The sequence below is a fragment of the Lithobates pipiens genome, unplaced genomic scaffold (genome assembly GCF_037356315.1).
Source record: "Lithobates pipiens isolate NorthernLeopardFrog02 unplaced genomic scaffold, aLitPip1_a1.2 Scaffold_23, whole genome shotgun sequence".
Classification (NCBI taxonomy): domain Eukaryota; kingdom Metazoa; phylum Chordata; class Amphibia; order Anura; family Ranidae; genus Lithobates; species Lithobates pipiens.
Genome location: NW_027507785.1, coordinates 153,101,831 through 153,115,739, shown reverse-complemented (window position 1 = coordinate 153,115,739; position 13,909 = coordinate 153,101,831). Strand labels below are relative to the sequence as shown.

General features: G+C 42.9%; 1 protein-coding gene across 5 annotated transcripts in view; it reads left to right on the top strand.

The window, feature by feature from the left end:
* The first annotated feature begins 207 nt into the window (after nt 1-207).
* Nucleotides 208-13,909, top strand: part of UBN2 (ubinuclein 2) — an 855,287-nt gene continuing 841,585 nt past the window's right edge. For 2 of the 5 annotated variants that reach the window (XM_077452496.1, XM_077452495.1), the window contains exons 1-2: nt 210-879; nt 10,514-10,621. In XM_077452496.1, coding sequence (XP_077308622.1) covers nt 466-879; nt 10,514-10,621 — 522 coding nt within the window. In that variant the 5' untranslated portion in view covers nt 210-465. Of the gene's footprint in view, nt 880-10,513; nt 10,622-13,909 lie in introns of all 5 variants that reach the window. The other 3 variants (XM_077452498.1, XM_077452497.1, XR_013262361.1) reach the window with 2 other exon arrangements.

The window sequence follows — 13,909 nt, the reverse complement described above, 5'->3', positions numbered from 1 at the left end:
GAGAAAACGCCCGGCTGTTGCCACAACTGGAAGACTCGGTACATTCTCATCTATTACTAATTGTACGGTATTGCCTTCATAGACGGCGTCCTCGTTACTCGGACAACGCACGCATCTTTGGCGTCACACCGCAACGTGCGTTCCGTCAACGCCTTGGAACGAATGCAAAGAGAGGTTAATGAACAGCGTGATGACGTTTTCTCACGCCCATACTAGGCGACACTTGGGCGCATGCGAGTTGGGATGTGGCCTTGTTATTATTTATGTGGGGTTTAAAATGGTGTCTTTAGTCGGCTTGGTTGAGTTACAGGAGTTTTTCACCATGTACAGGACGAAACAGTTTGGCCGTCAAGAGCAGTAAACAAGCCCGTGGTGGTGATAGTGGGCGGGAATAAAAGAGCTGGTGATACACGTGCAGAGTTCAATTCATTGGGCAGCTGTACAAAGCCTTGGTGTGCTGTGGGAATGGCGGAGCCGCGCCGGGTGCCATTTGTCAGCCTTTCACCTATGAAGCCGCGTGAAAGTTCGGGGACTATGATAGTGGAGCAGCAGCAGCAACAACAGCAGCAAACTTCTCCTTTTTCAGCAACTCAGCGCTCACAACCAGTTAGGCCTCAATTGACAGGCACACAGCAGCAGTCAAGGCCTCTGCAACAGACTCCTTCTCAACGGCCGCAGCGTGAAGCAGCCGTTTTATCCTCCAAGGTCGAGGAGGCTAGCTTCACGAGCAGAGCAGAGGAAAAAAGGCCAAGTGCGGACGAGACGGTTAGGCTGCAGCTGGCCCTTTCAGACCCGACCGATGAGAGTTGTTCAGAGTTCAGTTACAGGGATTTGCTGCAAAGTGAGCAGAGACGGATTGCAGCTGAGAATCCAGGACAGGTGAGAACACAGCTTTTCTGAGATCGTAATGTGTTGTCTTGAAATTGCTTTGGGACCGAAATCATCTAATGTATAACTTGAAATGCCATGTCACGATTTGACAACTTGGGGGTTTCGCAGGATGTGCCCAAAATACCAGAAACTAGTTAAGATTTGAAATAAAGTTGAAAGTAAGATAACACTTCTCTTCCTTCCCCTCCCTTCTTGCAACATGTGTCCCCTGCAGGGGAGATTCCCATATACTTCCTGTCTCTTAAGCAAGACAGGAAGTGAGGAAATGCCTCCAAAGTGAGGGAATCCTGGGGTGCCCCCATAACTAGTGTCCCTATTAGACAGGGCTTGACAAATCCCAGGTTGCCATGGCAACTGATAATTGTAGTCTGGATTTGGTCTCCCTATGTGAACACCCCCCCCCTGTGTGTGGACTGAGGTTAGGCTGCGGCTTTGCAGCCTGCTGGAGCGGGATACAAAAAGTTTGTAAACAAAATGCATTTTTCTTTGTTTCTGTTTATAAAATGAGTAACTTTTCTTCATACATTTTTACTGCTGCATATCTGATAAAAATAACCAAAATTTGTGTTTTATTATGTGGTCTATGTGAAGATTATATAGATTCTACAAGCTATGGTGCCAATCATTGAAAACCGATCACACCGATGTACTGATGGCCTATCCCGTTTCTTTTGACACTAACAAGCCAGGACAGCTCAAATGCAACCCCCCCCTCATGACATCCCTTTGAAATGTAGACAGTCCAAGGTATTTAGTAAGAGAAATGGTGATTTTTTTTTTTTTTTTTTTTTTTCCTTCTTCTTCTCCACAGTTCTTTGGAAAAAAAGAGATATGTTGTGATTTAAAAATATATATATATATATATATTTCTAGGGTTAAAACAACTAATCGATTATGAAATTGATTAGTTGGCCAGCATACAGAATTATTTGTTTACATATCAGGAAATACAGCTCAGTACATCATCCATACATGTCAGAAAGTGCCTGAGAACTTGTGAATGTGTGAGGAGCAATGCCTCATGTAGTCTTGGGCAGGAAGTGAGTGGTTCTAAAGCTAAAAGTTTTCTTTACCTTGCTGTTGGGGGAACTCTATACTGTACTTAAAGTGGTTGTAAACCCTTACAACACACTTTGACCTACAGGTAAGCCTAGATTAAGGCTTACCTGTAGGTCCAAGAAATCTCTCCTAAACCTATACGGTTTAGGAAATATTTGCCAAAAGACAAGCACCACTGTCTATGGTGCATGCGCCATAGACAGCGGCGCGCAGGCGCACTGAGCGCAGCACCGTCAATGGTGAATATGCCGCGCGCGGCGGCTCCCATGCTCGGGAGTGACGTCTTCGCCGAATGACAGCGGCGGAGTGGCGAGACCCCACCGAGAAGATGGATGCGCCGGACTACAGGGGACAGCGGTGACAACGCTGGCTCCTGTGTCAGGTAAGTGACACATAATGGACTACTATGCGATGCATAGTAGTCCATTATGCTTTACCTTTGCAGGGAATGAAAGAGGAAGTAAACTCATCAGGGTTTACTTCCTCTTTAATGGACAGCAAAAAGTGTAGAAACCGATCAAAAGCAAACTGCATAGGTGTGTACTGAGCCTTATGCTGGCCACACGGATCAATTTTCAAATGAGAATATTCATATAAAAAATCTTTGTACATTCCCTGAATGAAAGAATGTTTGAAATTTTGACTTGCTTTTAACATTCTGTTTTAAAATGAATGTAATTTTTGAACGAAAATCACACGCTGTCTGAAAATGCCTTTGAACAAACAGCTTTCTATTATTTCAAAATTTTGCTGTCTCTGTGGTTGAAAATGAACGTCAATTTGACCCCCCCACTAATGATTTGAAAATCAAACGCATGTTCTTAACATGACCTTCTCTCAAAAAAAATATCTGAGTCTGATATTTACCTGATTCAACCTCTAATAGTATATACAGTATATCTCTTCTGTCTGTTACTCTGAGTGGTTTAGAGATTTTGCTCTCTAACCATATAGTTGGTTATTTTACCACTGCGTAGAGATATTTAAGAATAAATTGCCTTTTTTTTTTCTTTACATATTAACTAAATCATACACAATACTTTTTTTTTTTTTTTTAGGTTATTAACCAATTTAATCAAAACAATAATCGGCCAACTAATCGATTATGAAAATAATCCTTAGTTGCATCCCTAGTTATGTCTCTCACACACGGCATGGGTATACTTGAAACTACACCCTTGTGAGACTTTTTTTTTTTTTTTTACAGCCTTGCCACATAGAGAAGCGCAACATCCAAGGAGTACTTTAGGCATTATTCAGCTTAAGTCCAGACCTTATTCTAACACTTTGGTTACAAGTAAAAATCAATTTTTTTGCTAGAAAATGTCTTGACGCTCCAAACGATATATATATTTTTGTAGCAGAGGCCCTAGAGAATAAAATGGTGAGCTTTGGAAATGTTTGTCACATGGTATTTGTGCAGAAGTTTTTCAGACTCTATTTTACACACTCATAAACACATTTTAATTTTACAGCGGTGATTTTATACAAACACACTCCAGGGGATGCAGCATGTTGGAGTGTGCTCCTTTTCGGCACTGGTACTGATTGGGTTTGGGAACTCTGACACATAGGACCTTTTTATCAATGTATATTAATAGGTGGTGGTTATTTTGGGTTTGTGTGGGGGGGGGTGCCGTTTTGGTGCCCTTCCACTTTAACCACTAGCCATCCATGCCAATTCTGGCACCTCTCTCCTACATGTAAAATTTACACCCATACTGTAGGGGGCACGCCGCTTCTGCTGTGATTAGTCACAGCAGAAGCCAATCAGTGGTTGCCAGCAAACAGATGTCCACTGGCACCTGCTGATCATTGAGGAAGGAGCCCTGCATATGTAAACAATGCAGAGCTTTGTCCTCACAGTGGACACCACACTGTACACAAACACTGTTTAACCGGTTCCCGACCAGCACACGCCGATGTACGTCAGCAGAATGGCACGGGTAGGCATATTAGCATACAGGTACATCCAATCTTCAATGCCACCCCCGTGAGTCCGGTCGCAGGTCCCGCGGACTCGATCGCCGCGAGCATACCCGCGATCGTCTCACGGGACGGCTGAATGGAGAAATGCCGTTGTAAACGAAGCGAATGCTTGTCTTTTTTTAGTGAGCTGGACCCTGGGATCCAGTAGTTTTTGGTAGTAAGGTCGTAAAGTTTTTACTGGCAGGGTGCTGTTGCAGGTCCAGGATTGTGAGTAACCTCTAGGTTCCCCTGTTCCTGAAGGGTGAAGTTTGGGTTTATCTCGGATAACCCTGCTGCGAGGAAAGGTAAGTGGAGATTTTCTTAAGAATTTCTCCTTTTGTCTTATAATGCTGTCATGCCTATGTGTTACCACTGTATTGAGCACTCACCTGATGCTGAAAACTGCGCTTTGTCAGAAGCCTTCATTTCTCCTCTCCTCTGGCCACAAGCAGATTCTCTGGTAAGAAAGGGGGTTCTGGTTCTCCTCTTGCGCCCCCAATGTTGGTTTTCTTCCCTTCGGGGGACTTGTATGCCAAAGCAGTTTTCTATTTAAAAAAAAAAACAGACCTCAGCGGAGGGTTTAATCCGCCGCCGCCATGTCAGCTATTTTGCAAGGCGCCTGAGTCCGCCACTCGCACAGGGAGACACTTTCCTTTTGAAAGGAAGGTTGGGCTGTAATTAGTGCGGGTCGTGGCTCAACTGTATCAGACGCTGGCCACGCGTGAAGGAAGTTGTTAAAGCGCTGTGTGTGTAGCTACTTCTGGCTGTGGAGGGACGCATGAGCATCAGGTTGGCTGGATTCAGGTTTGGTGACACAGGCATTCCCTTTGACACATTATACTTTTACCAAGCTAGGTATTAATAGCAGCTAATAGCGCTGCACTATAACCTAGAGGTGTACATTCTTTTGCTGGTAGTGCCTCTGCTTTGTGGTAAAGGGACCAGGAACTCCTCTAAGGACTCAAGGGTCAATGGTTTCACAACAAACTAAATTAATTTCCAAAAGAATGTCATCCTCCTTTGAGAGTGATGCGGCTGGTCAGATTGAGCCGCCATGGGAAACTGTTGTTGCAGCTGCACAAGACACTTCAGTCCCTGTATTTATCACACAAGCATATCCCCCATCTAGTGCTTAGGACCCTCTTATTGAGGTGTAGGAGGCTGGGGATCAGGTAGATTTTCCCGAAGATTTGGAAGATATTTATCCTCTTCCGAGGATCCTAATATAGAAGGAGTAGCATCACAAGACAGGTTGGTAGATTGGTTTGTTCAACCTTTTTGCTGCCTGCAGCGAGGCTCTTGAGGAACCCACCTCTAATTTGGGATCATTTAAACCTCCCCCCATCTGGGGATGCTTTTCCTATTCATTCATGGCTAAAGAAGCTTATGTATTCTGAATGGGAACATCCGGATAAACCAATATTCTCCTCCAAAGGGGCAGGGGGACGGGGGCAATTGATGCTGCAATCGCCTCAGTGAACAAGAATATCATATGTCCAGTGGATAATGCGCTGATGTTAAAGGATCCAAGAGATAAAAAGTTGGAACCTCTTTCTAAAAGCAATATGTCTGTAGCAAGTTCAGTAGCGCAGCCGGTTCTTGCTGCAATTCGTGTATCCCAGTCCATTAAGGAACAGTCTAGGCAGAATTTTAAGTATCTCCTCAATCAGCAGGCCCAACAATGGGCTGGTTTATCAGACACACTGTTTCACAGTAGATGCTATGAAAGATTTACGGCTTGTGCTTAGACTGGTGCATTCTGGCTGAGTTCTATGGCTGAAAAATTGGTCAGCTGAAGCACCATGTAAAAAGCTCTTAGCCAGTTTACCTTTTCATGGTGAATTTATTTTATATTTGGAGACTATCTGTAAAAATACATCCAAAGGATCTCTAATGGGAAAAGCTCTCTTTCACCAGTAAAGAGGTTCAAACGTTTCTCCTTCTTTTTTTTTTTTTTTTTTTTTAAACATGCGGCCTGACCTGTGCCAGGGGCATCAAGACAGATGGGTGGCTTGTGCAGTTTCTCTAGGTTACAAACTAGAGTTCCAAGAGATTCCGTTGCCTTGTTTTCTAAGGTCCGATGTTCCCAAGGATCCAGAGAAAAAGAAGTCTCACTTTATAGATATGGATTATCTATTATCCCAGTCGTGACATCAGAGGTTCCATTAGTGGAACAGGGCATAGGTTTTTATGCAAACCTTTTCATGGTTCCAAAACCAAATGGAGAGGTAAGACCCATTCTAGATCTGAATCGGCACTTAAACATCCGATCCTTTCGCATTAAGTCAATCCGATCGGTTGTTTCCATCCGGCAAGGAGGTGAGTTTTTTTGGCTTCTATCGATATTCCGCTCACCAGACATTTCTGCGCTTCGAAATAGAAAATCATAATTTTCAGTTAGTGGCCCTGCCATTGGGCCTAGCCACTGCACCATGGGTGTTCTCAAAAATTCTGGCACCTCCTTTAGCCAGATTAAGGGCTCAAGGCTTAATGGTCCTAGCCTATTTAGACGATCTACTTTTAATGGATCATTCAGTCTCCGGTCTAAACCAGAGTCTGATCCCAGCTGTTAACTACCTGGAATCTCTGGGTTGGATACTCAACCTACAAAAATCCTCCTTAAAACCATCAAGGAGATTACAGTACTTGGGGCTGGTCATAAATACTGTACAGACAAGAATGGGTTCCATGATAGGACTAATTCAGCATGTCAAAGAAAAGAAAAATCCTTCCATTCGGTTGTGCATGAGATTGTTGGGGAAACTGGTGGCCTCCCTTGAGGCTGTCCCTTACGCGCAGTTTCACTCAAGACTGCTTCAAAGCACCATCCTGTTGGCCTGGAACAAAAAGGTTCAGGCCTTGGATTTTCCAATACGCTTGGCTCCCAAGTATGTCAGAGCCTAAATTGGTGGTTGATATCCAGCAACCTCCAAAATTGAAAATTGTTTCTACCAGTTTCCTGGAAAGTAGTGACAACAGATGCCAGCCTTCTAGGCTGGGGGGAGCAGTCCTGGAAGAAGATTCTGTCCAGGGGAGATGGTCCAAGTTAGAGAAGATCTTGCATATCAACATTTTGGAGATTTGAGCAGTACGTCTGGACCTAAAGTCTTGGACGGTCAGACTAAGGGATTGTCCTGTCAGGATTCAGTCCGACAATGCCACGGCTGGGGCTTGCATCAATCACTAGGTGCAGCCCAAAAAGAGGTAAATCGTGTTCTAGCTTGGGCAGAACATAAGATTCCTTGGCTATCGGCAATATTCATTCCAGGAATAGACGGAGGACCACTTCGGGGGTTTCGTTCTCAGGTAAGTTATTCATAATGAGCTAGTATGCTATGCATACCAGCTCACTAGCTCATTATGCCTTTGCCTTGCAGGTAAGTGAACTGTCATGTGTTTCTGCCAAAAGCATCAAACACATAGGTGTGAACCAGGCCTAAGACGATTAGTAACATAATGGCAGTTAAGTGGAAAAGAAGTATTGCTGCGCCACGTCAGGGAAATAGAGGGAGATGGGGTACTGCTGCACACACTGAAAGGGGAATATCTGAACCCTGGGGAATAATGAATAAGAAAGGTAGTGGTGCGCTGTACACAAAGAGGATATATCTATTGATAAAAGCAGTATATAAAATTCGCAATGGGGGGATATCCAGTAAACAATACAGGTCTGGGTATGTCTATGTGACTAGTTTAAACAGCAACACTCATTTCTACTAATAGTCCACAACATAAATACATAAAATAGTGAAAATTCATATACAATCCAAAGTGCAACGTGTTGCGATCCTGTAGTCGCATAAAAGTGCAAATATTCCAATGTGCCGCTGTGGCTGATAAAACAATAATGCTCGTTGCTATTAGTGTAAAATCTACAACATGAAACCGTGAAACAATAAAAACAAGAAAAAAGAAAAAACACAATATAACATTTAAAAGTGCAGCGTGTTGCGATCCTAAAATCGCATAAAGTGCAAGTGTTCTGCTGTGGTGCACATAGGCAAACCTTCAAACATAAATGATAATTAAGTGACAAAAAATATGTGTATCAGACACAAAGTCCGTTTTCAGTGCAAAGTGCTGCGATTATTCTTAAAATTGCATTGGGTGTGACTTCTTCAACAAGATATACGATGTGGAGCTTTTGCAATGGGAAGGGCAGTGGTGCTGGCGGAAGGGGATATGGCCTTGGTGGTCCCGTATATACCAGTAATGGATGTCCCCTTACCTTAACGCTGTAAGGTAACAGCGTATATATAGAGAGCTTTTTGGGATCCTTTTTAGCCGAGTTTTCCCTTTTAATGTGGGTTGCCCAGGTCCTGACCAATGATATGGTCCCTTTAAGGGGGTTTCCTCTGTGGTATTGCAGTCAGGGTTCCTCAGTGGTATGGCATATACATGGGTTTAAGCAGAGATGGAGGAAGAGTACTCCATAGTGTAAAGTGCTTCAACAGGTTTATTGTTATTAAAACAGTTTAAAAATACTCAGTCTGTACAAGCAGTGTATAAACGAGCTGCGGGCTCAGTCTACGTCACTTCCTGGTTGCTGTGTCCCGCACGTGTTCGTCACGGGTCACGTGACTTCATCAGCTGCGATTATTCTTTCTTATTCATAATGGCAGTTAAGCTAAAATTTGGCCCTTTTTTTTATAGTACAAAAAGAGCAGATAATCGCTACTGTAAGGGCTTCATTTTTTCTGTCGGGCATTATAACTAGGAGTCAGACATAAAGCTATATGTAGGGTGATATAAATATTTAATGTTAAAATAGTACTAAAGGCTGAGACTTTTTTTTTTTTTTTTCTTTTTTTGTTCCCCCATGGATATGATCATTTTAAATATAATGCACAATATTGGTACATTTTTACTTTAAATGTAATTGTAATCCCTTCTATTACCTCCAGTCTATCATTCTCTATCTTCTCTGGGTTCAGATGCTGAGTCTTTAAAGTTGTGTTTTTTAACAAAAAAACAAACGTTATAATTGCCTTGTCTGTGTAATAGTTTTGCACAGAGCAGCCCGGATCCCCCTCTGGGGTCCCCCACCGACACTTTTGGCTCCTCCTGCCTTCAGAGTGCCCCAATAGCAAGTTGCAAAGTATAGTATAGGCCGCCCCCTGTAGCAAGGTAAAGAAAACTTATGCATTTAGAACCACTCACTTCCTGCCCAGGACTACATGTCCCATGAGGCATTGCTCCTCACACATTCACACGTTCTTGGGCACTTATTGACATGTATGGAGGGTGTACTGAGCTGTATGCGTGCTGCACTGTAATACCTGATATGTAAACAAATAATGTATTCTGTATACAGGCCAATTAATTGGCTGGCCAATTAATCGATTAATATTTTCATAATCTATTAGTTGTCGATTAATTAGTTGTTTCGGTCCTAGTTCTTTGTACTGGCTCCATTTCCAGCACATCCTTCCTGAGGACTGGTGCCCAGATCTGGACAGCATACTCTAGTTTTTAATCAGGGGTCTCCAAACTCAGGAACTACAATTCTCATCATGTCTGTGAATGTCAGTTTTACAGTGCCTCATGGGACATGTAGTTCCACAACAGCTGGGGAGCCGTAGTTTGGAGATTCCAGATCAAAGGGATGGACTTCGGTCTGTAAATAAGGTAATTTTAACCACTTAAAGACTAAGCCTTTTTCTGACACTTGTTTACATGTTACAAGTAAAAAATCAATGTATGCCATTTTATATATCTCTATTGTATGTCACTCTGTATTTGCGCAGCAGTCTCTTATTTTAGCCAGAATTGTGCAGCTCTACTACTGTGCTTCCCCAAAAATAAGCCTGGGTCTTATATTAATTTTGGCAACGAGACCCAGTAGGGCTTATTTTTGGGGTAGGTCTTAACTCTCTCTGTCCCTGCCTGCCAGGAAAACCCCAGTTAGAACAAACTTAAAATGCCCAAATCCTTTCTTTTACAGTAGTACAGAATGTGTGTGTCCCTGCAACTTAACAGTGCCAAACACCTCAGCTGTCCTCCACCTCTCCCAGCCACCAGCGAGGGACCCCAGCACCCTTCCCTCTGCAATGCTTGAAGCAGGGAAGAGGGCACACAGCCAGCATGTGAAGAAAAAAGATCTGTAAATACCGTGTGGAGACAGGAGTATCCATGCTGCATACAGCACACAATATGACCTGATTGCAGAGGCTCGGCACTGTACCTTCAGTGACCCGCCGAAGCTCTGCGAAGGGATAGGGGCTGGGATCCCCCTCAGACAGGCGGGAGAAGAGGAGACCAGTGGGGAGATCAGCTGAGCTGTATCAAAGGCACCTGACACTGCTAGAGACACACACGGCACACTGCACACCGCAGTAACACGATTATACTGCGTTTCCTCAAAGCACACAATTGCCTTGAACTAGGGCTTGCATCCCTCCTGGAAAATAGCGCTAGTCTGATTTTTGGGGAAACAAGGTAGGTTAGTTTTCTTTTATAGGCCTGAGATTTTTTTAAATGTGTGCAACCGAGCACAAAAAATGGCTCTCGCAGCAAAAGGATTATGAACTCTAGATATGAAATTATTTTGTAAAGTTACATTTCTCCAGCTACAACGTTCACTGCTGTCTTCCAGGTCCCATGCCAGGCGACTGCTCTGCTACATAGTAACCACGGAGGCTCGCTAAATCACCATAATGAGGTGGAGAGGTCTGACAGTGACCTCACAGGACAGAAAAAAAGTGTATGTAATACTTTTTAATTTTTTTTTTTTTTAATGGAACAAGCAGTGCATGTCATGTGTCATAATCGCTAGCACCCATGCCCCTATAGCTAAAGGCTTGCTATTGGGGGCACTGGTCAAGGGGGAGGAGCCAGGAGCCCTGGTAGGTGACCCGAGAAGAGGTGTGTTTTTTTTATTAATTTTTTTTGGGCTGCTTTACGCAAAAACCATTACTTACAGTAAGGGGGGGGGGGGAAGTACTGACCCCCCCTGATGATTTTGTACATTTGCCCACTGACAAAGAAATGATCAGTCTATAATTCTATTGGTAGGTTTATTTTAACAGTGAGAGACAGAAAAACAAACATCAAGAAAAACTCATTACAAAAAAGCTATAAATTTGCGCCTTAACCACTTCAGCTCCGGAAGTTTTTACATCCTTCATGTCCAGGCCATTTTTTGCGATACGGCACTGCGTTACTTACAACTGACAATTGTGTGGTTGTCCGGAGCTGTACCCAAATAAAAAAAATAAAAAAAAAAAGTCTTACAAATAGTTCTTTCTTTTGGTGGTATTTTATCACCTCCTGCAGGTTTTTTTTTTTTTTTTTTTTTTTTTGAGCTAAACAAAGAGCGACCATTTTGAAGAAAACTAAAAAAATTTTTACTTTCTGCTATAATACATATCCCCCCCAAAAAAGTAAAACCTCCAAGTTCTTCATCACTTTAGGCCAATGTGTATTCAGCTACATATTTTTGGTTAAAAAAAAAAAAAAAAAAAAAAAATCCGTGTGTGTGTTTTTTTTTTTTTTTTTTTTTTTTTTTTTTTCCTTGCGGGATTGCAGCTGACACTTGACACTTTAGGGACCAATGACACTAATACAGTCATCAGTGCTCAATATGCACGGTTACTGTACTAATGACACTGACAGGAAAGGGGTAAACACCAGGGATGATCAAAATGTTAACGGTGTCCCTAGGGAGTACTTGCTAACTGTGTGTGATGGTTTGATCGGGCAAAGATAGATCTGTGTTTCTGTTTAGCAGGAACACAAGATTTCGCTTTCCTTCTGACAGAGCGGCAATCTGCCTTCTGGGAACGGTTGCCGGTGGACATCTGGTCTGCCGGACACGCCGATTGGCTCCCCCTCTGTCCAATCAGCTATACGTGTGCGCTAGAGCTGCACGATTATTTGTTAAAATTGTGATCTCGATTCAACCCCCTCCCACAATCTCTCTGCAGAGTTTCCCAATTCATTCATGTGACAAGTGTAGAGTTCTCTGCTCACTCGTGTAAAAACGGGAAAGGGGTAGATTGGGATTTTAATTGAGGCATGTGGGTGTGTTTAATAATTTGTATAGAAGTAAAACTGAGTGTCACAATCCCAGTGGGTAATTCATGATGGTGATATTAGTAAACATGATTCAATATATAATAAAGCATTTATGATGTAGAAATACAATCATAAAAAGGGTTCAACATTAATTTATTGATGCAACGTTCACTAAACATGGTGTGTGACGCACAGTACATTTCATAATAGAAAAATTTATGAATACAGATAAAAAAAAAGTTAGAAAATATATAATACATAATTCACATAAGTACAAATAGAAAACGTTATTGGTTAGAATTATTGGAGCAAGCGTGGCTTGGCATCCCTGGGCGAACACTCTAAGCATTTCATGGCCTTTTGCCAGTCGTCAGATTCAGCTCCAAGAGTGGTGTTGAAAGGTAGTCTGGTGTAAATAGCCTCACCTGGGACTGAAGTGGGGAGTAGCCGTTCAGAAGCCAGGCTGGGAAACAGACCCCGAGACCAGGTCGATTATCACTGTATGAGGGTAAATTATACAGATGGTGCGTGTATCAAGCGCCTGCCAAATGCTGTGTGGCATAAAAAGGAATGAGTGAATAAAAAGATAATTTGAAAAAGGGGGAGAAGGGAGTTTTGAAAAAAAAAAAACTGTGGAAGAAGGGTGTGAAAAAGAGTGTGTGTCTATCTCTATCTCTATCGAAGAATCACCAACAAGTGGGACACAATTGTGAAGTGGAACGAAATCTATTGGATTTTTGAAAATTGGGGCATGCAAAATTATTCGGCCCCCTTGCGTTAATACTTTGTAGAGCCACCTTTTGCTGCGATTATAGCTGCAAGTCGCTTGGGGTATGTCTCTCTGTTTTGCACATTGAGAGACTGAAATTCTTGCCCATTCTTCCTTGCAAAACAGCTCGAGCTCAGTGAGGTTGGATGGAGAGCGTTTGTGAACAGCAGTTTCAGCTTTCCACAGATTCTCGATTGGATTCAGGTCTGGACTTTGACTTGGCCATTCTAACACCTGGATACGTTTATTTGTGAACCATTCCTTTGTAGATTTTGCTGTATGTTTGGGATCATTGTCTTGTTGGAAGATAAATCTCCATCCCAGTTTCAGGTCTTTTGCAGACTCCAACAGGTTTTCATCCAGAATGGTCCTGTATTTGGCTGCATCCATCTTCCCCTCAATTTTAACCATCTTCCCTGTCCCTGCTGAAGAAAAGCAGGCCCAAACCATGATGCTGCCACCACCATGTTTGACAGTGGGGATGGTGTGTTGAGGGTGATGAGCTGTGTTGCTTTTACGCCAAACATATTGTTTTGCATTGTGGGGAAAAAAGTTAGATTTTTGGTTTCATCTGACCAGAGCACCTTCTTCCACATGTTTGGTGTGTCTCCCAGGTGGCTTGTGGCAAACTTTAGACGAGACTTTTTATGGATATCTTTGAGAAATGGCTTTCTTCTTGCCACTCTTCCATAAAGGCCAGATTTGTGCAGTGTACGACTGATTGTTGTCCTATGGACAGACTCTCCCACCTCAGCTGTAGTTCTCTGCAGTTCATCCAGAGTGATCATGGGCCTCTTGGCTGCATCTCTGATCAGTCTTCTCCTTGTCTGAGCTGAAAGTTTAGAGGGACGGCCAGGTCTTGGTAGATTTGCAGTGGTCTGATACTCCCATTTCAAAATGATCGCTTGCACAGTGCTCCTTGGGATGTTTAAAGCTTGGGGAAATCTTTTTATATCCAAATCCGGCTTTAAACTTCTCCACAACAGTATTACGGACCTGCCTGGTGTGTTCCTTGGTCTTCATGATGCTCTCTGCGCTTTCAACAGAACCCTGAGATTATCACAGAGCAGGTGCATACAGAGACTTGATTACAAACAGGTGGATTCTATTTATCACCATCAGTCATTTAGGACAACATTGGATCATTCAGAGATCCTCGCTGAACTTCTGGAGTGAGTTTGCTGCACTGAAAGTAAAGGGGCCGAA